At 35.8% G+C, this 26227-nt stretch overlaps 1 protein-coding gene across 7 annotated transcripts in view; it reads right to left on the reverse strand.

Moving 5' to 3' along the window:
• The window catches only part of LOC148939397 (uncharacterized), a 112383-nt gene that overhangs the window by 33045 nt on the left and 53111 nt on the right, over positions 1-26227 (reverse strand). For all 7 annotated transcript variants that reach the window (XM_089106591.1, XM_089106585.1, XM_089106587.1 and 4 more), the window contains exon 3: positions 38-334. In XM_089106591.1, the coding sequence (XP_088962717.1) occupies positions 38-334 (297 nt within the window). The remainder of the gene's footprint in view (positions 1-37; positions 335-26227) is intronic.

The raw sequence follows: 26227 nt of genomic DNA on the forward strand, positions 1-26227 counted from the left end.
AAACTAATCCCCCCCTCCCCGATGACAGAGTTATTACCTTTTCACGAAGGCGTTTTGCATACTTCCGAAGCAGGTTTACATAGTATCTAACGTTTGAAAAATGGTCAATAAATATCTCTTTTAAATCTTTGAGTGGCAATTCCTGTAGATTGACGTTGATTCCATAATCTTCATCATTACTGGGATTGCTGGTTCGATCAGAATCTTCAAAACCGTCGATACGTTTACATAAATGATCACACCAGTCACTAATGATTTTCCTAACACGTTGTTGTTTGATCACAAGAGTTCCTAAGTCCTTTTCTAATATGACGTCCAAAACCAAAGATTTAATCTGTAAAAAAAAAAGTCATCATAAGAACCAAAAATAAAGGAAAGTAGGTGAACCATTATGATTCTAAAAATAATTGTATCTAAATATAAAAACCATTTTTGTCGTGACTACAGAAGGTTAAGTGTGACTACTGACGGTTAAGTCTGAAAAAAAAAAATATTAAAATTTCAAAATAAATCCCTTTGTTATAACTAAGGATAAATAAATCTTCTACTGTTTGTAGAATTCAGAAGAAAGATTGTCAGAAACACTGTTTAATTAAGGATCAGATAGCGTATGGAGTCCGCGTACAAATGCTGAACGCATATGTGTCCGGTAAAGGACTTATGTCATAACCTTAAAAAACAAGTAAGACCTCTTTTTGGAAGGACTTGATTACATGGTTTTGACGAAAGTTTGTAGAGAAAATGTAGAGTCAGAAACATAAACATAAGTGGCACTTTTTTGCACAGCTTTTCCTGTTACTATAAAGCAAGAAAGCAAACCTAATGTAGCATATAAAATGTTGTAATTTAAGCACAATATTTCATAATAATTAAATTTTCGACGTGTACCTTCTCAAAGATACCAGTGATAATATAACTCTCGGAATTCTTACCAATATGGCAAAGTTGTTGATATTTTGTGGGAAATTTTGATAGAAGCAGGAAATTATACCTATACTTAATGGTCTATTTAAACTAAAAATCACATTAACCTTTTCTTTTCACCATTGGCCAAGCAGAAGCTTTTGTTATATTTTTTGTGTATATTTCAGACACGTGCTAAAAACCAGCAAAAAATAATTTAAAAAAAAATCTGCCAACATGATATCTCAATACATTTGTAGAATTAAAAAAGGAAAAGAAAAACTAGCCCGTTACTGAAAACCGACATCCAAGCAAAAAAGGATGATACTGTAGGAGCAGAAGTCCTTAACACCAGTCAAGGCATAAATAACTTTTCGTCTCTAGTTTCAATTCTCTAAAAAACTCAAACAATAAAAAGAAATATTTTGTAACTAAAGTCCTAACGCAACATACGAAAACGGCAGAATAGTTTAAGCAGCCCATTGGTATAACCATTTTTATTATCAATAGCTATTAATGGGACTTTTAAACAGGAGAAACGTACTTAAGTATTATTTCAAATTCGAAACTTATAAACCATAATATGACCTCCCAAAATCTTTTTCTTTTTCTTTGCCCACAGCATCAAAAATTTCAATTACGAAACAAGTTTCCAAGTTAGTCTGTGGTCCTAACACTACCTGTCTACAACATAGTAGTCTGTAAGTCATCCCAAGCCAAGCAAATCCAAATCACATGAATGCATTCTAAATATTTAATTTCCACTGTATAAACCTCCTAGTGCTTTCTGTTTTTACTGTACAAAGATCAGACCCTGTTTTGTGTTTTCAGCAAATGTGTTTTCAGTTTTACAAAATTCCTCAAAAATAAGGAAATGTCACGATTCACTTAATTTTAGCTAGTTTTATAGATATACTATTTGTTTGAAGTTTCAACTTCTTTACCTAAGGATTGGTAATCTTCAAAGGAGAAAGTCCTGCAACATGTAGATTTGAACTTTACTCCCCAGAGTTGCCAAGAAATCCCCCAGTATGGGAGCTCTGGGGTACAAACACTAGTCAAACTTTAGAAATAAAGTTTTTTTTTTTAATCTAAGGTTAATAGACTCGGAGAATTTTAGAGAAGGATTTTACAGAGAATTTCTACTAGGCCTATTGATAGCAGTAGGCCTTCTGATTGTTTCTGAATTTCTGATTGTTTTAAGTTTGAATTACGATAGGACTTTATTTCTGCTCGTCTTAAGTTTTAATATGGTTCTTTTTTTTTTGAAAAGCCTCTTTTTCGGAAAGTGTTTTTTTTTTAATTAACTTTATTTCGTTTTGGTTGCCAAAGTTTTATTATTGCTTAATACACTGAATATTTCTCCAAGTTTTATTATTGCTTAATACACTGAATATTTCTCCCATTTTTCAGGTTTTAGGCTTAAGATTTTAAATATCTGAAATTAAATTTGTAAGTTGCTTAAGGTGATCTGAGCGTTGTCTTTGATTGTATTCACCATAATTATTGTATAAGATTCGTTCAATGTGAAATCAAGGTTCGGAACGGTTCTTGAACAAAGATCTTGTTTCAACATTAATTTCTAGATAATATACTAATAAGAATCCTCCAGGGAGAATGTTCAAAATATTAAATATGAATAGAAATGAAATAATAGATTGAATACATGTCCAAGGCATATCTCAGCTCTCTTTATTTCTGATTAATTAAAAAAAAACTTTTTCCACAAAATAAGTTTTTCAAAGATAAGTAAAGAACTCCATTAAACAAAAAATGAGCAAAAATAAAATCAAATAATCTATCAATCGTGAAACTACCACAAATCAGCATCGATAAATAAATGAAACCCAAAACGAGCAGAAATTAATATAAGTTGGACTCAAAACCCCTATACCTTCCCAAGACCACAACATAATTTGCACTTTACTGAAAAAAATATAAATGTTTTACTTTTATAAATTTAATAAATCAAATAATATTAAGATTTTGATTACTAAATATCAGTATATGTATATTAAACTGACAAAGCACATTCATTTGTGTTTTTTTCAGTAAAGTGCAAATTATGTTCTGGTCTTGGGAAGGCATAGGGGTTTTGAGTCCAACTTATATTAATTTCTGCTCGTTTTGAGTTTGACTTGGTTATTTATTGTTATTTCTGTTCGTTTTGGGTTTCATTTATTTATCGATGCTGATTTGTGGTAGTTTCACGACTGGTAGATTATTTGATTTTATTTTTGCTCATTTTTTGTTTAATGGAGTTCTTTACTTTTCTTTGAAAAACTTATTTTGTGGAAAAAGTTTTTTTTAATTAATTTTTGTTCGTTTTATATTGACATAGTCTTTTCAGAGAAAAAGAAAATAATACTTTAAATCTTTTCGTTTTTTTAAGAATTTATAGTTTGACCTACTATTTATATGTTGGTGAAAAATTTTCAGCAATTTTTAGCAACATGAACGCTTTTAAGAATCTGGACACAAATAGGAGTGTTTAATTTAGTTTCCTACCTCCTCTAGCTGACCTGAAATGGAAAACTTGATACCATTTGCAAAAAAATCTGTTTACTTTCTTTGATAGCTTGGATACACTTACGCTATTTTGATTTGGTTAAATTTTAAGAGCAGAAGCAGCCGCAAAAGTTTAAACATAATACCCTCAGTCGTTCTTGGGATACTGCTGAGATGCCTTATTGGGAATTAGAATTAACACGGTGCATTTTGATTTAATCTTATGGCAACATTTATTTTTTAAACATAAAGTCAAATGGGAGGGTGGGCTTGGTAGAGGGATTAGTTTCCTTCCAATCACTTTTGACTATTAAAAAGGGCATCAGCCCTTTCTATTTTCAATCGAATGAGCCGTTTTCGAAGTTCCTGCGACAACTCCTTCGATACAAAGTACCCTGGTCTAAACAACAACAACAAAAACAAAAATAATACTTTATACCCACATCGATCTTTACTATAATTAAATAAAAAAACAAGTTTTTTAAACTGAAAGTAAGGAGCGATAATAAAACTTAAAACGAACAGAAATTATTCCGTATATGAAAGGGGCTGTCCCCTCCTCAACGCTTCGCTCTTTACGCTAATGTTTTTTATTGTTTTAAAAAATAAAGTTGTGAGACAGAGTCAAACTTTAGCGTACAGAGCGAGGCATTAAGGAGGGGACAGCCCCTTTCGTATACGGAATAATTTTTGTTCGTTAAGTTTTAATGTCGCTCCTTACTTTCAGTTTAAAAACTTGTTGTTTTTTATTTAATTTCTGATCGTTTTTTAGTTAATGCAGCTTTTATTTTGGCTCACCGTCATTGAATAAGTAAACAAAATTTGCATAAAAATATTACTTTTGTTTTGCTAAATGGCTGTATCTAAATTTGGTTCTGACGTAATTTACAAATTAACTTACGTAACGAACTTCTATATTCGTATATTTTTCTTCTGGCAAAAAAAAAAAATTGCAGATTTTTGCAGACATGAGCTTGAAACCTATGTAAAAGGGTTTTTTGATACGCTGAATCTGACGGTGTTATTTTCATTAAAATTCTTTCACTTGTAGGGGATGTTTCTCCCCTCTTTAACAGATCAGGTAAATTTTCTCAGGCTCGTAGCCTTTGATGAGTAATACTAAACTTAATAAAATTTATATATTTAGAATCAGCATTATAAGCCTATTCTTTTGATACATTTATTGATATCAAAATTCAGTTTTTAAAAGTTTCGTTTACTATTGAACCGTATCGCTTGTTTTTTTGTTTTTTTGTTATTACGTATATGTTATTACGTATATGAGGGGGTTCTCCCCTTAGTCAATACCACGCTCTTTACGCTAAAAGTTAAAAAAAAATTTAATTCACAAACCCCTGAATCACAAAGATCGTTTAATTATAATTAATTAAAAAAAAACTTTCCGAAAAAAAAGTTTTTCAAAGAAAATTTAAAGGCCATTTTAAACTTAAGCTCAGGAAATATGAATACCTGTTAAAATTCAAACTCAAAACGACCAGAAACTACTATTAAAGAATAAATGAAACCCAAAACGAACAGAAATTAAATAAACAATCATAGCGAAAAACAAACAACAAGCAATAATATAAATGAATAAATATATCTTAAAGCGAGTAATGGTTAGATTGAATATGATAATCAAGCTTAAAACGAAAAAGAATAGTTTGCTATTAAGGTATAAATGAAACTTAAAACGAACGGAAATTAAATAAACAATCAATGCGAACAAACATACAATATATATTAATGTAAATGAGTAAATAAATCTTAAAACGAGTGAAACTTAAATTGAATATGCAAATCAAGTTCGAATCGAATAAAAATAACTACAAACAAGAGTTTGGGTATCACCTCACTGTAGAAGCCTAAAACCTACTGCGTCAGTGGTGGCTAACTGAAAACTATATGTGTCTTGAAGAGTGCTTGAAAGTAAAAACAAAATCAAATTGAGTATTCGATATATAATGATATTAATTGTTGAAAGATCCATCGGCTCAAGATTTTTTTTCACTGTAATTTTCATTTTCATTTTCGATGCTGTAAGAACTGGAAAAGAGTTAATTTGTAATATAAGAGAAATTCGTTTTCAGTGAAGCGCCAATGACGCAGAAGGCTTTAGCTTTTTGCAGTTAAAGAAGGGGGCAGTATCCAAATTTTGTTTGTAGTGAAACTATATTTGTCTTGACCAATCTTGGAGAGAACTAATAAATTAAACTGAATATTTGATGTATAGTGCTATTAATTGCTGAAAGCCCATCAGTTCAAAATTTTACTGTACTTTTAATGTTTACCTTCAATATTATGTACAAAAAAACACTTTTGTAATATTATTCGTTTTCAGTAAAGCGCCAATGACGCAGTAGGTTTTAGACTTCTGCAGCAAGATAATACCCAAACTCTTGTTAGTATTTACTTTTATTTGATTCGAATTTTATTTGTATATTCACATTTAAGTTTCACTCGTTTTAAGATTTATTTACTCATTTACAATAATATATATTGTATGTTTGTTCGCATTGATTGTTTATTTAATTTCTGTTCGTTTTAAGCTTCATTTATACTTTAATAGCAAACTATTATTTTTCGTTTTAAGCTTGATTTTCATATTCAATCTAAGCATTAATCACTTTAAGATATATTTATTAATTTATATTATTACTTGTTGTATGTTTTTTGCTATGATTATCTATTTAATTTCTGCTCGTTTTGGGTTTCATTTATTCTTTAACAGTAGTTTCTGGACGTTTTGAGTTTGAATTTTAACAGGTATTCATATTTCCTGAGCTTAAGTTGAAAATAGCCTTTAATTTTCTTTGAAAAACTTATTTTTCGGATTTTTTTTTTAATTAAATTTTTGTTCGTTTTTGATTGCAAGAAGTTTCAAGTTTTTATAGCATGGGGGGGGTTGCTTAATGTTCGATTATTCTTGACTTTAAAAAACGGATCTAGAACTTTCAATTTATAAATTGAATGAGTCTTTTTTCAAAATCTATACGATTACCTCTTTGATAAAATCCTTATATATGAACAATAGACAGCTTGCATAACTTTTGGACAGCGATTGGCAACAATGAATGGATTGAAAAAATAGCTCCAATGAGGGTGTTTTGACCATTTCACTTGCTGACACAAAGGGATCACGACTGTTTGGAATTGACCTTAATAGGATTTTGTGTGCCAAAGCAATTTTGTATCTATCATAGAGTATGTATTTTAATCTTATAATTGGATAATTATAATAGATTTGCTGTGTGTTCTTCCGATGCAAATCTTTACCTGATTATCGTCTCTGGGGTGGGAGCGGCTTAGTTTGCAGAAGGAAGAAAACTTTAGCGCAGACAGTAGGAGAGGGGGAGGGTGAGGTTGGAGACTCATCCAATGCGGGGCGGAACTTCACTTACCTCCTCCGTTCCCGATTTAGGAGATCAGACAGACTCATTGGGCTGCAGAATGTTGGACCGCTTGAGTCATGGAAGACGTTAAAATACTCAAAAACACTATATTTTCAGTTACTGCAGGATAGATTTCATAGATTGTGGAATGGTGAGCCCCCTGGCCCATCATTTGGGTGAACCTCAACTCATAATATGCAATTTTGATCAATTGTTCCGTGTTATGTGCATATATTATTCTAACTATGTTATTTTGAGTTATAATTTTATCGCATTGCGTTCATTTTTAAGGCTTGAGATAAACTGAAACCTTAGCGGAGACAGTGGTGGGGGGGGGGAGTCTCCCCCCTAAAATATATAATTGAGCAGCCACAGAGAAAGTAATTAGCCACAGACAAATGAAATTAATCTGTCTTACGAAAATGTCTTTTTTTCAAAAGACACTAACAAAATCGTCTAAAGGAACCTGAAGTGCTATCTCTGACATTTCCATTGATTCTTCATTCCCGTTACTTTCAGATGTAAAATTTAGAATATTATCGAATGGGTTTAGTCGTCCCCTCCCAGAATGATTCACATTTGGGAAACCCACCCCTGGGAAATTCCTCCCCCCTCAAAGAACATTTTCTTTTCCTGCTGATAAATCCCCCGCGATAAATTCCACCCAGCAGAAATTTCCTAGCCGTGGAATATGCTCCCCCAAACATATTCCCCTCAGATAATTTCGGACATTCATAAAAATGGAAGTTGAAATTTCTAATCAACTTTTTAGGTCAGAAGCAATGCTAAAGCGTTACCTAAGTAAAGAGCCGTAAGGGTTCAATGAATTAATACTTATTTATTTTTCCAGGAGCAATTTATTTGGAAGAGGTTGTCACATAAACTTTGGAACGGGGTTCATTGAATTACAAATTAAAATTTTTAGTGCCCTTACACCAGGGGCGGATCCAGGATTTTTTTTTGGGGGGGGGGGCAAAATAGGGTGATCCGATAAACTTGCGTTAGGAGCAAGATTCATTAACGCAATCTTGCGTTAATTAAGTAAATTACAATAATTTATACTACGTTAGGGGGGGGAGCCCCCTTGCCCCTCTCCTGGATCCGCCACTGCATTAAACTCTCCGTTTCTTTCCTTGTTAGGGAGGAGAGCAGACGCCTAATAGGTGTGTGTTAATACCAAAACATTCTAACTCTCATTCGGCCTTCAGATATAAACAGCATTAGTTCAAAGGGAGGGGTGTGGAAACGGGCAGGGGGGGGAGGGTAATCGCCCTTAGATCGATTTTGACTCGTAAGAGCTGGACTAGAACTTCCAATTTACAATCAAATGAGCCCTCTCTGAAGTTTATACGAGAATCCCTTCCTGCCCCCGGGCACTGGGGGGTTTTGTCGACGCCAGAGTTTTGTTACTTAACCTTTCAACCATTTTTAACAAAATTTTTATCTGATGCATTTAGGGCTTGGAGGAGGGGGGGGGGCTAGCTGCATTCCCGTATCTTCTGGCTCTTAAAAAGTAAACAATAACTTTCAATTTCGTATCAAATGAGCCCTCTCTAAAGTTTATACGAGTATCCCTCCCATAAAAATAATATGAAGAATTCGGAGAATCCTTAAATTACAACCCTTGCCCTGATGGCTGTGGGAGAGTTGTCATCTTCAAAGACCTAATTTCTAGACCTTAAAACTACGTTTAATAAAATGCCTGTCTCAAAATTTTGATTGGATGTGTTTGGGGAAAAGGTGGGCGTGAGAGGGGGTTAGTTGCCCTCAAATCACTTTCGACTATTAAAAAGGGCATGAGCCCTTTGAATTTCCAATCGAATGAGCCTTTTTTGAAGTTTCTAAGACACCGCCTTCTATAAAAACCTAATATGCCCCCAGGTTATAACTTAAAACCCTTGCCTTGAGGGTTGCGAGGGAGTGTCCTCCTCAAGAACATATTTTCTATCTGAAAATCAACTCTGCTGAGCAAAATGGCTATCTCAAAATTTCGATTGGATGTGTTTGGGCGAATGATGGGCGTGGGTGGGGGGGGGGGTATTTGCCCTCAAATCACTTTCGACTATTAAAAAGGAAACTAGCCCTTTGAATTTCCAATCGAATGAGCCTTTTTTGGAATTTCGATGGCAACACTTTCTACAAAAACCTTACCTGCCCCTTGTAAATAATTTACACCCCGTGCCCCGAGGGTTATGGGGGATTGTCCTCAAAATTCTAATTTGAATCTGAAAGTAAACTATGCAAAACAAAATGGCCCCCAAACATTTTTTATGAGATTTCTGTGGAGGGAAGATGGGCGAGGGGGGGGAGCTAGTTTCCCTCCAATCAGTTTCGGCTATTAAAAAGGGCACAAGCCCTTTAATTTCCAATCTAATGAGCCTTTCTTGAAGTTTCTACGACAACGCCTTCTATAAAAACCTTATATGTCCCCAGGGCATAACTTAAAACCCTTGCCCTGAGGGTTGTGGGGGAGTCGCCTCCTCAAAAACATATTTTCTATCTAGAAATCAACTACGCTGAACAAAATGGCCATCTCAAAATTTTGATTGGATGCGTTTGGGGGAATCATGGGCATGGGGGTGGGGGCTAGTTGCTCTCCAATCACTTTCGACTATTAAAAAGGGCACTATCCCTTTGTATTTCCAATCGAATGAGCCTTTATTGAAGTTTCTATGACAACGCCTTCTATAAAAACCTTATATGCCCCTAGGGCATAACTTAATACCCTTGCCCTGAGGTTTGTGGGGGAGTGTCCTCCTCAAAAACATATTTTCTATCTGGAAATCAACTAGCTTTTTGAATTTCCAATAGAATGAGCCTTTTTTGAAGTTTCTACGACAACGTCTTCTATAAAAGCCTTATATGACCCCAGGGCATAACTTAAAACCCTTGCTCTGAGGGTTTTGGGGGAGTACCCTCCTCAAAAATATATTGATTGGATGTGATTGGGTGAATGATGGGTGTGGGGGGAGGGCTAGTTGCCCTCCAATCACTTTCGAATATTAAAAAGGGCACTAGCCCCTTCAATGTCCAATCAAATGAGCCTTTTTTAAGTTTCTATGACAACGCATTCTATAAAACCCTATAGGTCCCCAGGGTATAACTTAAAACCATTGCCCTGAGGGTTGTGGGGGACTCGCCTCCTCAAAAACATATTTTCTATGAGGAAATCAACTACGCTGAACAAAATGGCTATCTCGAAATTTTGATTAGATGTGTTTGGGGATATGATGGACATGGGGGAAGGGGCTATTATCCCTTAAATCCGTGTTATCTAAGGAAAAGGACACAATTTCATTCAATTTACAGTTAACGGAGCCTTTTTTGATGTTTTTACTATTCTGCTTTCAATGAAAACCGGTAGTGCCCCCAGGGAGTAACTCATTACTCTATCTCTGAGGGTGCGAGGGGTGTATCCTCCTCAAAAACGTGTTGAAGTTTCTACGACAACGCCTTCTATCAAAGCCTTATACACCTTCAGGGCACAACTTAAAACCGTTGCCCTGACGGCTATAGGGGAGTGTCCTCAAAAACATATTTTCTATCTGGAAATCAACTACACTGAACAAAATGGCTATCTCAAAACTTTGTCTGGATGTGTTTGGGGGAATGATAGGCGAGGGGGGGGGGGGGCTAGTTGCCCTCCAATCACTTTCGACTATTACACAAGGCACTAGCCCTTTAATTTCCAATCTAATGAGCCTTTTTTGTAGTTTCTACAACAACACCTTCTATAAAAACCTTATATGCCCCCAGGGCATAACTTAAAACCTTTGCCCTGAGGGGGGTGGGGGATTTGCCTCCTCAAAAACATATTTTCTATCTGGAAATCAACTACGCTGAACAAAATGGCTATCTTAAAATTTTGATTGGATGTGTTTGGGGGAATGATGGGCGTGGGGGGGGGTGGGGGCTAGTTGCCCTCCAATCACTTTCGACTATTCAAAAGGGCACTATCCCTTTGTATTTCCAATCGAATGAGCCTTTTTTGAACTTTGTATGACAACACCTTCTATAAAAACCTTATATGCCCCTAGGGCATAACTTAATACCCTTGCCCTGAGGTTTGTGGGGGAGTGTCCTCCTCAAAAACATATTTTCTATCTGGAAATCAACTAGCTTTTTGAATTTCCAATAGAATGAGCCTTTTTTGAAGTTTCTACGACAACGTCTTCTATAAAAGCCTTATATGACCCCAGGGCATAACTTAAAACCCTTGCGCTGAGGGTTGTGGGGGAGTACCCTCCTCAAAAATATATTGATTGGATGTGATTGGGTGAATGATGGGTGTGGGGGGAGGGCTAGTTGCTCTCTAATCCCTGTCGACTATTAAAAAGGGCGCTAGCCCTTTGAATTTCCAATCGAACGAGCCTTTTTAAAGTTTCTAAGACAACGCCTTCTATAAAAACCTTATATGTCCCCAGGGCATAACTTAAAACCCTTGCCCTGAGGGTTGGGGGGGATTCGCCTCCTCAAAAACACATTTTCTATCTGGAAATCTACTATGTTGAACGAATTAGCTATATACAAATGTTCATTGGAGATTTGTGGGGAATGCTGTGTATGGGGGAAGGGGCTATTTGCTCTCCAATCACGTTTGAATTATAAAAAGGGCACGAGACTAGAATATGTCAAATTGAATGAGACCTTTTTGACTTTACTATGAAAACACTTTTAAAACAAAGATTATCTTCCCCAAGTGTCTAGATAAAAAACCAAACCCCCAGGGGATTTGGGGATTGTCCTCCTAAAAAACATGTTGAAGTTTCTAAGACAAAGCCTTCTATAAAAACATTATATGCCCCCAGGGCATAACTTAAAACCCTTGCCCTAAATGTTATGGGGGAGTGTCCTCCTCAAAAACATATTTTTTATCTGGAAATCAACCAGCTTTTTGAATTTCCAATCGAATGAGCCTTTTTTGAAGTTTCTACGACAACGCCTTCTATAAAAGCCTTATATGACCCCAGGGCATAACTTAAAACCCTTGCTCTGAGGGTTTTGGGGGAGTACCCTCCTCAAAATATATTGATTGGATGTGTTTGGGGGAATGATGGGCGTGGGAGGAGGGCTAGTTGCCCTCTAATCAGTTTCGACTATTAAAAAGAGCACTATCCCTTTGAATTTCCAATGGAATGAGCCTTTTTGAAGTTTCTACGTCAACACCTTCTATAAAAACCTTATAAGCCCCCAGGGCATATTTTAAAACCCTTGCCCTGAAGGTTGTGGGGGAGTGTCCTCCTCAAAAACATATTTTCTATCTGGAAATCAACTTGGTTTTTGAACTTCCAATAGAATGAGCCTGTTTTGAAGTTTCTACGACAACGTCTTCTATAAAAGCCTTATATGCCCCCAGGGCATAACTTAAAACCCTTGCTCTGAGGGTTTTGGGGGAGTGCCCTCCTCAAAAATATATTTTCTATCTGAAAATCAACTCCGCTGAACAAAATGGATATCTCAAAATTTTGTTTGGATGTGTTTGGGGAAATGATGGGCGTGGGGGGGGGCTAGTTGCCCTCCAATCACTTTCAACTATTAAAAAGGGCACTATCCCTTTGAATTTCCAATCAAATGAGCCTTTTTTGAAGTTTCTACGACAACGCCTTCTATAAAAACCTTATATTCCCCCAGGGCATATCTTAAAACCCTTGCCCTGAAGGTTGTGGGGGAGTACCCTCCTCAAAAACATGTTTTCTATCTGAAAATCAACTACACTGAACAAAATAGCTATCTCCAAATTTTAATTGGATGTGTTTGGGGAAATGAGGGGCGTGGGGGGGGCTAGTTGCCCTCCAATAATATTCAACTATTAAAAAGGGCACTAGCCCTCTTAATTTCCAATCTAATGAACCCTTTTTGAAGTTTCTACGACAACGCTTTTTATAAAACAAACCTTATACGACCCCAGAGCATAACTTACAACCCTTGCCCTGAGGGTTGTGGGGGATTTGCCTCCTCAAAAACATATTTTCTATCTGATAATCATCTACGCTGAACAAAATTGCTATCACAAAATTTTGCTTGGATGTGTTTGGGGGAATGATGGGCGTGGGGGGGCTAGGTGCCCTCCAATCACTTTCGACTATTAAAAAGGGCACTATCCCTTTGAATTTCCAATCGAATGAGCCTTTTTTGAAGTTTCTACGATTAATCTTCCTATATAAACCTTATATACCACCAGGGCAGAGATTTAAACGCGTTCCCTTAGCGTCTCGGGGGAGTGTACTCCTCAAAGATATGTTTTCTATCTTTAAATCAACTACGTTGAACAAAATGGCTATCTCAAAATTTTGATTGGATGTGCTTCGAAGAATGATGGGCGTGGGGGGGGGGCTAGTTGCCCTCTAATCAGTTTCGGCTATCAAAAAGAGCACAATCCCTTTTGAATTTCATATCGAATGAGCCTTTTCTGAAGTTTCTACGTCAACACCTTCTATGAATACATTATATGCCCCCAGGGCATAACTTAAAACCCTTGCCCTGAAGGTTGTGGAGGAGTGTCCTCATCAAAAACATATTTTCTATCTGGAAATCAACTAGCTTTTTGAATTTCCAATCCAATGAGCCTTTTTCGAAGTTTCTACGACAACACCTTCTATAAAACCTTATATGCCCCCAGGGCATAACTTAAAACCCTTGCGTTGAGGGTTGTGGGGGAGTGTCCTCCTCAAAAACATATTTTCTATATTTTCCATATGAAGTGCCTCTGGGAAAAAAAAAAATAATAAAACATTGGAGCCGCATGGCCTTTACTATAGGCAACGCTACAGCGTTGCCTATGATAGATAGCTCTTTTGACAGCACTAAAAAAAACTGTAGCGTAAAGAGCGAGGTATTGACTTGGGGGAGAACCCCCTCATATACGTAATAATCTCTGTTCGTTTTAAGTTCTAATGTTGCTTCTTACTTTCAGTTGAAAAAACTTGTTTTTTTAATTTAATTTCTGGTCGTTTTTAAATAATGCTTGGAAATCCGGCTTCCCCTTCATAGAAATGTCCCTTACCTCAAAGAAACATCCTCCACGAAAAGATTCTCCCGAGTAACCCCCTCCTCCAGCCCCCCCCCACCAGAAAAAATCCTTCCTCAAAATGTCTGCATACTTTCCAATAACCAATACAATATGTAAGCAATAGGCAAAGTTCATAACTTGCAGCCCTTCCCCTGGGAACTGTGGGGGATTAAGTCATCCTAAAAGACATATTTATTAGATTTTTGACTATGCTGAACAAAATGGCTATCTCAAAATTTTAATTGGGTGACTTAGAGAAAAAAATGGGCGCGGGAGGGGGCCTAGTTGCCCTCCATTTTTTCGGTCACTAAAAAAGGTTACTAGAACTTTTAATTTCCGTTCCAATGATCCCTCCTACGATATTCTAGGACCACTGGCTCAATACGATTACCCCTGGGGAAAAGAAAAAAAAACAAATAAACACGCATCCGTGATCTTTCTCCTGGCAAAAAATGGAAAATTCCACATTTTTTGTAGATAGGAGCTTGAAACCTCTACAGTAGGGTTCTCTGATACGCTGAATATGATGGTGTGATTTTCATTCAGGTTCTATAACTTTTAGGGGGTCTCTCCCCCTTTTTTCGAAAATCAGCCAAATTTTCTCAGGCACGAAACTTTTGATGGGTAAAATTAACTTGATGAAACTTATATTTTTGAAATCAGAATTAAAATCTGATTCTTTTGATGTATCTATTGGTATCAAAATTCTGTTTTTAGAGTTTCGGTTACCATTGAGCCGGATCGCTCCTTACTTACAGTTCGTTACCGCGAACTGTTTGAAAAAAATGACAAGCCTTCCAATCACTTTTGACAATTAAAAAGGGCACTAGGCCTTTCGATTTCCAATCGAATGAGCCCTTTTTGAGTTTCTACGACAACACTTCCTATAAACACCTTATATGCCCCCAGGGCATAAATTACAACTCTTACCCTAAGGGCTACAAGGGTGGTTGTCATCCTCTAAGACCTTATTTCAAAAGCTTTTAACTGCACTGAACAAAATGGCTGTCTCAAAATTTTGGGTGGATGTTATGGGGAAAATGGTAGGCGAGGAATGGGTGTCAATTACTTCTTAATCACTTTCGATTATTAAAAAAGGAAATAGTCCATTCAATATCTAATCAATCGAGACAATTTTAGAATTTTTCGCAACAACAAGTTCTATAAAAAATTTATATGCCTCCAGGACATAACTTACAACCTTTGTCCTGAGGGCTGTGAGGGGATTGTCATCCTCAAAGACCTAATTTCCAGAATTTTAAACTACGTTGAACAAAATGGCTATCTCAAAATTTTGATTGGATGTGTTTGAGGAAAAGGTGAGCGTGAGAGGGGGGTTAGTTACCGTCCAATCACTTTCAACTATTAAAAAGGGCACTAGCCCTTTGAATTTCAAATCGAATGAGCCTTTTTTGAAGTTTCTACGACAACACCTTCTATAAAAACCTTATACTCCCCCAGGCCATATCTTAAAACCCTTGCCCTGAAGGTTTTGGGGGAGTGCCCCCCTCAAAAACGTATTTTCTATTTGGAAATCAACTACGCTGAACAAAATGGCTATCTCAAAATTTTGATTGGATGTGTTTGGGAAAATGATGGGCGTGGGGGGCAGTTGCCCTCCAATCACTTTCGCCTATTGAAAAGGGCACTAGCCCTTTGAATTCTCAGTCTAATGAGACTGTCTTGAAGTTTCTATGACAATACCTTCTATAAAAACCTTATATGTCCCCAGGGCATAACTTAAAACCCTTGCCCTGAGGGCTGTGGGGGATTTTCCTCATCAAAAACACATTTTCTATCTTAAAATCAACTCCGCTGAAAAAATTTGCTATCTCAAAATTTTGATTGGTTGTGTTTGGGGGAATGATGGGCGTGGGGGGGGGCTAGTTGCCCTCCGATCACTTTCGACAATTAAAAAGGGCACTATCCCTTTGAATTTCCAATCGAATGAGCTTTTTTGAAGTTTATATGACAACACATTCATTAAAAACCTTATATGCCCCCACGAAATAACTTAAACCCTTGCCCTTAGCGTCGGGGGGGATTCTCTTCCTCAAAGAAATGTTTTCTTTCTGAAAATGAACTACGATGAACAAAATGGCTATCTCAAAATTTTTATTGGATGTGCTTCGAAGAATGATGGGCGTGGGGGGGGGGCTAGTTGCCCTTTAATCAGTTTCGACTATTAAAAAGAGCACTATCCCTTTGAATTTCCAATCTAATGAGCCTTTCTTGAAGTTTCTACGACAACGCCTTCTATAAAAACCTAATATACCCCCAGGGCATATCTTAAAATCCTTGCCCTGAATGTTGTGGGGGAGTGTCCTCATCAAAAACATATTTTCTATCTGGAAATCAACTAGCTTTTTGAATTTACAATCGAATGAGCCTTTTTTGAAGCTTCTACGACAACGCCTTCTATAAGAACCTTATACGCCCCCAGGACGTAACTTAAAACCCTTGCTCTGAGGGTTTTGGGGGAGTGTCCTCCTCAAAAATATATTTTCAATCTGAAAATCAACTAAGCTGAACAAAATGGTTATCTCAAAATTTTGATTGGATGTTTTTGGGGAAATGATGGGTGTGGGGGGGGGGCTAGTTGCCCTCCCAACATTTTCGACTATTAATAAGGGCACTAGCTCTTTGAATTTTCAATCGAATGAGCCTTTTTTGAAGTTTTTACGACAACACCTTCTATAAAAAACCTTATCTGCCCCAAGGGCATAACTTACAACACGTGCCATGAGGGTTGTAGGGGAGTGTCCTCCAAAAAAATATAATTTCTATCTGGAAATCAACTACGCTGTATAAAATGTCTATTTCAAAATCTTGATTGGATGTGTTTGGGGGAATAATGGACGTGGGGGGGGGGGCTAGTTACCCTCCAAACAATTTCGACTATTAAAAAGGGCACTAGAACTTTCGATTTCCAATCGAATGAGCCCCTTTTGAAGTTTCTATAATGGCCCCTTCCGTATGAAGTGCCTGTGGGAAAAAAATAAATAATAAAACATTGGAGCCGTATGGCCTTTACTATAGGCAACGCTATAGCGTTGCCTCTGATCGATAGCTCTTTTGACAGCACTAAAAAAACTGTAGCGTAAAGAGCGAGGTATTGACTTGGGGGAGAACCCCCTCATATACGTAATAATCTCTGTTCGTTTTAAGTTCTAATGTTGCTTCTTACTTTCAGTTGAAAAAAATTGTTTTTTTAATTTAATTTTTGGTCGTTTTTAAATAATGCTTGGAAATCCGGCTTCCCCTTCATAGAAATGTCCCTTACCTCAAAGAAACATCCTCCACGAAAAGATTCTCCCGAGTAACCCCCTCCTCCAGCCCCCCCCCACCAGAAAAAATCCTTCCTCAAAATGTCTGCATACTTTCCAATAACCAATACAATATGTAAGCAATAGGCAAAGTTCATAACTTGCAGCCCTTCCCCTGGGAACTGTGGGGGATTAAGTCATCCTAAAAGACATATTCATTAGATTTTCGACTATTCTGAACAAAAGTGCTATCTCAAAATTTTAATTGGGTGACTTTGAAAAAAAAATGAGCGTGGGAGGGGGCCTAGTTGCCCTCCATTTTTCGGTCACTTAAAAAGGGCACTAGAACTTTTAATTTCCGTTCCAATGAGCCCTCCTACGATATTCTAGGACCACTGGGCCAATACGATTACCCCTGGGGAAAAAAACAAAAAAAAAACAAATAAACACGTATCCGTGATCTTTCTTCTGGCAAAAAATGGAAAATTCCACATTTTTGTAGATAGGAGCTTGAAACCTCTACAGTAGGGTTCTCTGATACGCTGAATATGATGGTGTGATTTTCATTCAGGTTCTATAACTTTTAGGGGGTCTCTCCCCCTTTTTTCGAAAATCAGCCAAATTTTCTCAGGCACGAAACTTTTGATGGGTAAAATTAACTTGATGAAACTTATATTTTTGAAATCAGAATTAAAATCTGATTCTTTTGATGTATCTATTGGTATCAAAATTCTGTTTTAAGTGTTTCGGTTACCATTGAGCCGGATCGCTCCTTACTTGCAGTGCGTTACCACGAACTGTTTGAAAAAAATGACAAGCCTTCCAATCACTTTCGACTATTAAAAAGGGCACTAGGCCTTTCGATTTCCAATCGAATGAGCCCTTTTTGAGTTTCTACGACAACACTTCCTATAAACACCTTATATGCCCCCAGGGCATAAATTATAACTCTTACCCTAAGGGCTACAAGGGTGGTTGTCATCCTCTAAGACATAATTTCCAGAACTTTCAACTACGTTGAAAAAACTAGATATTTCAAAATTTTGATTGGATGTATGTTGGGGATATGGTGGGAGTGGAAGAGCTGTTAGTTGCCTTTCAGTTACTTACAGATGTTAAAACGGGCACTAGCCAATTCGGTTTTGAATCAAATGAGTCCTTTTTGAAGTTTCTACGACAACGCGTTCTATAAAAATTTTATATGCCCCCAGGACATAACTTACAACCTTTGTCCTGAGGGCTGTTAGGGGGTTGTCATCCTCAAAGACCTAATTTCCAGAAATTAAAACTACGTTGAACAAAATGGCTATCTCAAAAATTTGATTGGATGTGTTTGAGGAAAAGGTGAGCGTGAGAGGGGGGTTAGTTACCGTCCAATAACTTTCAACTATTAAAAAGGGCACTAGCCCTTTGAATTTCAAATCGAATGAGCCTTTTTTGAAGTTTCTACGACAACACCTTCTATAAAAACCTTATACTCCCCCAGGCCATATCTTAAAACCCTTGCCCTGAGGGTTTTGGGGGAGTGCCCTCCTCAAAAACATATGTTCTATTTGGAAATCAACTACGCTGAGCAAAATGGCTATCACAAAATTTTGATTGGATGTGTTTGGGAAAATGATGAGCATGGGGTGGGGGCTAGTTGACCTCCAATCACTTTCGACTATTAAAAAGGGCACTAGCCCTTTAATTTCCAATCTAATGAGCCTTTCTTGAAGTTTCTACGACAACGCCTTCTATAAAAACCTTATATGTCCCCAGGGCATAACTTAAAACCCTTGCCCTGAGGGTTGTGGGGGATTCGCCTCCTCAAAAACATATTTTCTATCTGATAATCATCTACGCTGAACAAAATTGCTATCTCAAAATTTTGATTGGATGTGTTTGGGGGAATGATGGGCGTGGGGGGGCTAGTTGCTCTCCAATCACTTTCGACTATTAAAAAGGGCACTATCCCTTTAAATTTCCAATCGAATTAACCTTTTTTTAATTTTATACGACAACACCTGCTATAAATACCTTATATGTCCCCAGGGCATAACTTAAAAACCTTTCCATGACGGTTGTGGGGGATTGTAATCATCAAAAACATGTTTTCTATCTGGAAATCAACTATGCTGAACAAAATGGCTATCTCAAAATTTTGATTGGATGTGCTTGGGAGAATGATGGGCGTGGGAGGGGGGCCAGTTGCCCTTTAATCAGTTTCGACTATTAAAAAGAGCACTATCCCTTTTGAATTTCCAATGGAATGAGCCTTTTTTGAAGTTTCTTTGACAAAACCTTCCATAAATTCATTATATCCCCCCAGGGCATATCTTAAAATCCTTGCCCTGAATGTTCTGGGGGAGTGTCCTCCTCAAAAACATATTTTCTATCTGGAAATCAACTAGCTTTTTGAATTTACAATCGAATGAGCCTTTTTTGAAGCTTCTACGACAACGCCTTCTATAAAAACCTTATATGACCCCAGGGCATAACTTAAAACCCTTGCTCTGAGGGTTTTGGGGGAGTGTCCTCCTCAAAAATATATTTTCTATCTGAAAATCAACTATGCTGAACAAAATGGTTATCTCAAAATTTTGATTGGATGTGTTTGGGGGAATGATGGGGGTGGGGGGGGGGCTAGTTGCCCTCCAATCACTTTTGACTATTAAAAAGGGCACTAGCTTTTTGAATTTCCAATCGAATGAGCCTTTTTTGAAGTTTCTACGACAACTCCTTCTATAAAAAACCTTATTTTCCCCCAGGGGATAAATTAAAACCCTTGCCCTGAGGGTTGTGGGGGAGTGTCCTCCTCAAAAACACATTTTCTATCTGAAAATCAAATACGCTGAACAAAATGGCTATCTCAAAATTTTGATTGGAGGTGTTTGGGGGACTGATGGGCGTGGGGGGGGGGCTAGTTGCCCTCCAATCATTTTCGACTATTAAAAATGGACCTATAACACTCGATTTCCGAACAAATAAGCCCCCTTTGAAGTTTCTACAACGACCCCTACCGTATGAAGTGCCTCTGGGAAAAAAAATAATAAATAATAAAACATTGGAGCCGTATGGCCTTTACTATAGGCAACGCTACAGCGTTGCCTATGATCGATAGCTCTTTTGACAGCACTAAAAAAACTGTAGCGTAAAGAGCGAGGTATTGACTTGGGGGAGAACCCCCTCATATACGTAATAATTTCTGTTCGTTTTAAGTTCTAATGTTGCTTCTTACTTTCAGTTGAAAAAACTTGTTTTTTTAATTTAATTTCTGGTCGTTTTTAAATAATGCTTGGAAATCCGGCTTCCCCTTCATAGAAATGTCCCTTACCCCAAAGAAACATCTTCCACGAAAAGATTCTCCCGAGTAACCCCCTCCTCCAGCCCCCCCCCCCACCAGAAAAAATCCTTCCTCAAAATGTCTGTATACTTCCCAATAACCAATACAATATGTAAGCAATGGGCAAAGTTCATAACTTGCAGCCCTTCCCTTGGGAACTGTGGGTAATTAAGTCATCCTAAAAGACATAGTTATAAGATTGTCGACTATGCTGTACAAAATGGATATCTCAAAATTTTAATTGGGTGACGTTGAGAAAAAATGAGCGTGGGAGGGGGCCTAGTTGCCCTCCATTTTTTTGGTCACTTAAAAAGGGTACTAGAACTTTTAATTTTCGTTCTAATGAGCCCTCCTAAGATATTCTAGGACCAGTGGGTCAACACGATTACCCCTGGGGAAAAAAAACAAATAAACACGTATCCTTGATCTTTCTTCTGGCAAAAAATGAAAAATTCCACATTTTCGTAAATAGGAGCTTGAAACCTCTACAGTAGGGTTCTCTGATACGCTGAATATGATGGTGTGATTTTCATTCAGGTTCTATAACTTTTAGGGGGTCTCTCCCCCTTTTTTCGAAAATCAGCCAAATTTTCTCAGGCACGAAACTTTTGATGGGTAAAATTAACTTGATGAAACTTATATTTTTGAAATCAGAATTAAAATTTGATTCTTTTGATGTATCTATTGGTATCAAAATTCTGTTTTTAGAGTTTCGGTTACCATTGAGCCGGATCGCTCCTTACTTACAGTTCGTTACCACGAACTGTTTGAAAAAAATGACAAGCCTTCCAATCACTTTCGACTATTAAAAAGGGCACTAGGCATTTCTATTTCCAATTGAATGAGCCCTTTTTGAGTTTCTATGACAACACTTTCTATAAACACCTTATATGCCCCCAGGGCATAAATTATAACTCTTACCCTAAGGGCTGGTGGTTGTCATCCTCTAAGACCTAATTTTCAGAACTTTCAACTACGTTGAACAAACTGGATATCTCAAAATTTCAAGTGGATGTATGTTGGGGAAATGGTGGTCGTGAGAGATGGGGTGCTATTTGTCCTCCAATCACTTTCAACTATTAAAAAAGACACAAGCCCATCCGATGTCTATTTGAATGAGCCGTTTCTGAGTTTTCTACGACAACAAGTTCTATAAAAATTTTATATGCCCCCAGGACATAACTTACAACCCTTGTCCTGAGGGCTGTGAGGGGGTTGTCATCCTCAAAGACCTAATTTCCAGAAATTAAAACTACGTTGAACAAAATGGCTATCTCAAAATTTTGATTGGATGTGTTTGGGGAAAAGGTGGGCGTGAGAGGGGGGTTAGTTACCGTCCAATCACTTCCAACTATTAAAAAAGGCACTAGCCCTTTGAATTTCCAATCGAATGAGCCTTTTTTGAAGTTGCTACGACAAAGCCTTCTATAAAAACCTTATATGCCCCCAGGGCATAACTTAAAACCCTTGCCCTGAGGGTTGTGGGGGAGTATCCTCCTCAAAAACATATTTTCTAACCGGAAATCAACTACGCTGAACATAATGGATATCTCAAAATTTTGTTACGTGCGAGGTTACGTGCGCGCACGTAACCTCGTCTAAATTAACCTTAAAAAATGAAATAAAGCTATGTCGACTTTGCATATTTTATTCAACATATCCGACAAAGGATGCTGAAAAAGCATTTATTCACTCTGATATTTAGATTTTGTTATTTATAATTGTTGTAACTGATAAAAGATGTTGATAAAAAATAAATTATTCACTCTGACACTTAGATTCTGTCAATTTTATTCGATGTATCTGACAAAACATGTTGATAAATAAAATTTATTCAATCTAACACTTAGATTTTGTCAATTTCATCCGCATGTATCCGAGAAATGGATGTTGATATAGAATTTAATCAATTTGATACTTAGATTTTGTGAAATTGCTGTATTGACTGTCTAGGAAGCGACTTCAATCGATAAAGAATGTTAATAAAGAATTTGTTCAATTTTTTTTCATAATTTCCTGAATTAAATTTTTGTATTGTGTATCCAAGAGGTGAATTCAAGAAAGAGTTTGTTACTTACTTACCTACTTAATTACTTACTTAACTACTTACTTACAATTTTTTCATAATGACATAATAATAAATCCAACAACGGATATTGATAAAGAATTTATTCATTCTGATAGCTAGATCTTGTCAATGTTATCTTATGCGTCTGACAGTAGATGTATGCAATTTCCTTTTCTTACATCTCCGATGTTTTAATAGACAATCTACATGTTTGATATGCTAGCTTACTCTAAAAATAATGAACACATAACAAGGTAATGCATAAAATATTTTTAATGAGATAATGCTATGTAGAATATTAACACAAAAATATATTATGATACATTATTAATATCAATGATTAACTTTGGAATTTTTGAATTTGTTCCATAAAATAGTTCACCATGTTCTTTCTTGATATTGTAGCTATTGTCTTCTCTTAGTTCGTAATCAGTAGAATAATCACTATTCCATTTAGAGTCATACACAATTTTTACTGGTGTCTCATCAACAAGCTCAATATGCTCAATAGTCTTTGGTATTATTTGGTTCATTGACTGTTTGATCAATGGCAGTAACGTTTGCTGGTGCTTTGTTTTTTATCGATTCATGTTTATATTCCATAGTGATATTTTCTGACAATGCCCTTTTTATTTATCTGGCAATTTCACAGTCTATTATCACATTATTTTTACACAGGTAACAGTTTCGGCATGTAGACAATATAGGGTTTACGATATTAGTAGAAGAGTAGGCCTTTCTTTTATTGACCTTCCATTGAATACTAATACCCAAAAGGTAAGGATAGGATATATGAGTAGGTAATGTGTTACCTGGGACAATAGCAAGGAGTTTTCCTCTATCATCATCGATTATTTTTATGTTGGCATTCTCTTTGAGTACAATAATCTCTGGATATCTCAATCTCGCATATCCATCAACAAAAGAGTTGAATTTTTTCGCTAATCCAAAGAAATTGAATTCCTTACTGTCATGACAATGCATGCATACATTTTCAATAGTGCTACCACTTGTACTTGTTTCATAGTTTAAATACTTCTCCTTGTTGGCATTCAATGCTACAATAACCTTGTTATGTGAACACACTTTATTAAAATGCTCCATCTTAACTTTTTTTTAAAGATATGACTTATGTGTTTATCGTTCCACTGCGTAAAAAATACTGATTTATGCAATAGACTAAGTAGTGTCAATAACCGGACATAGAATACCAATGGGAAAGCCACATCATATCTCTGACCAATCATAGAGTAGAATTGTTAGAGCCGTAGGCATATTTTGTCATTTTAAGAAACGTACAAAAAAAAGATAAAAAATAAATAAAGTTGAACAATTTCGAAGTCTAAAAAAAATAATCTGTTTTTATGGAACAAATATTGAATTAGAATCATCAGTCCTCATCATTATGAGTATCCAAAACTGGACTTATGTTTCACATTTGAACTAGTGAATTGTATTTTCCATAATTTTATTACAAGAAACTAGAGTTTACGGTCAAAAACCCTGATTAGCTCAGATTTTACGGAAATAGTTTTATTTTTCGATCCAAAAATAGACTTAAGTTTAACATTTGAACCAGGGAATTATATTTTCAATAATTTTCTTATAAAAAAAACTATAGTTTACGGCCAAAAACCCTTGTTAGCTCAGATTTTACAGAAATACTTTATTTTTCGATCCATAACTGGACTTAATTTTCACCTATGAGCCAATGAATTGTATTTTCCATAATTTTCTTACAAAAAACTAGAGTTTACGGTCAAAAACCCTTTAAACTCAGATTTTATAGAAAAAGTTTTATTTTTCGATCCAAAAATAGACTTAAGTTTCAGATTTGAACCAGAGAATGGTATTTTCCGTAATTTTTTTACAAAAACTAGAGTTTACGGTCAAAAACCCTTTTTAGCTCAGATTTTACGGAAATAGTTTAATTTTTCGATCCAAAAATAGACTTAAGTTTCAGATTTGAACCAGAGATATGTATTTTCCATAATTTTCTTCCTAAAAGCAAGAGTTTACGGTCAAAAAACCCTTTTTAGCTTCGGATTTTGTGGAAACGGTTTTATTTTTCGAACCAAAAATAGACTAGAGTTTCATATTTGAACCAGACACTTGTATTTTCCATAATTATCTTACAGAACAACTAGAATTTATGTTCAAAAACCGTTATTAGCTCATATTTTACAGAAATAGCTTCTTTTTCGATAAAACAAAAGACCAGAGTTTCAGATTTGAGACAGAGAATTGTATTTTCCATAATTTTCTAACAAAAACTAGAGTTTACGGGCAAAAACCCTTATTAGCTCATATTTTACAGAAATAGTTTTTTTTTCGATCTAAAACTGGACTCAAGTTTGACCTATGAGCCAACGAATTGTATTATCCATAATTTTTCTTACAAAAAAAATTGAGTTTACGGTAAAAAACCCTTATTAGCTTAGATTTTACGGAAATAGTTTTATTTTTCGATCCAAAAATAGACTTAAGTTTCACATTTGAATCAGTGAATTATATTTTCCATAATTTTCTTATAAAAAAAAACTATAGTTTACGGCCAAAAACCCTTGTTAGCTCAGATTTTACAGAAATACTTTATTTGTCGATCCACAACTACACTTAATTTTCACCTACGAGCCAATGAATTGTATTTTCTATAATTTTCTTACAAAAAACTAGAGTTTACGGTCGAAAACCCTTTTAACTCAGATTTTATAGTAAAAGTTTTATTTTTCGATCCAAAAATAGACTTATGTTTCAGATTTGAACCAGGGAATGGTATTTTCCGTAATTTTTTTACAAAAACTAGAGTTTACGGTCAAAAACCCTCTTTAGCTCAGATTTTACGGAAATTGTTTTATTTTTCGATCAAAAAATAGAAAGTTTCAGATTTGAACCAGAGATATGTATTTTCCATAATTTTCTTACTAAAAACTAGAGTTTACGGTCAAAAAACTCTTTTTAGCTTCAGATTTTATGGAAATAGTTTTATTTTTCGAACCAAAAATAGACTAGAGTTTCATATTTGAACCGGACAATTGTATTTTCCATAATTATCTTACAAAACAACTAGAATTTACGGTCAAAAACCGTGATTAGCTCAGATTTTACAGTAATAGTTTATTTTTCGATCCAAAAATAGAGTAGAGTTTCAGATTTGAACCAGAGAATTGTATTTTTCATAATTTTCTCACAAAAAACTAGAGTTTAAGGTCAAAAACCCTTATTAGCTCAGATTTTACAGAAATAGTTTATTTTTCGATCCATAACTGTACTTAATTTTCACCTATGAGCTAACGACTTGTATTTTCCATAATTTTCTTATAAAAAAAAACTAGAGATTACGGTCAAAAACCCTTTTTAGCTCAGATTTTTACAGAAATAGTTTATTTTTTAATCCAAAAATAGACTAAAGTTTCAGATTTCCACCAGAGAATTGTATTATCCATAATTTTCTTACAAAAAACTAGTTTACTGCAAAAAACCCTTATTGGCTCAGATTTTATAGAAATAGTTTATTTTTCGACCCATAACTGGACTTACTTTTCACCTATGAGCCAACGAATTGTATTTTCCATAATTTTCTTACAAAAAAAACTAGAGTTTACGGTCAAAAATCCTTTTTTAGTTCAGATTTTATAGAAATAGTTTTATTTTTCGATCCAAAAATAGACTAAGGTTTCAGATTTGAACCAGAGAATTGTATTTTCCATAATTTTCTTACAAAAAACTAGAGTTTACGGCCAAAAACCCTTATTA

Source organism: Artemia sp. Qi Xiang Cuo, chromosome 21 (genome assembly GCF_049724085.1).
Source record: "Artemia sp. Qi Xiang Cuo chromosome 21, ASM4972408v1, whole genome shotgun sequence".
Classification (NCBI taxonomy): Eukaryota; Metazoa; Arthropoda; class Branchiopoda; order Anostraca; family Artemiidae; genus Artemia; species Artemia sp. Qi Xiang Cuo.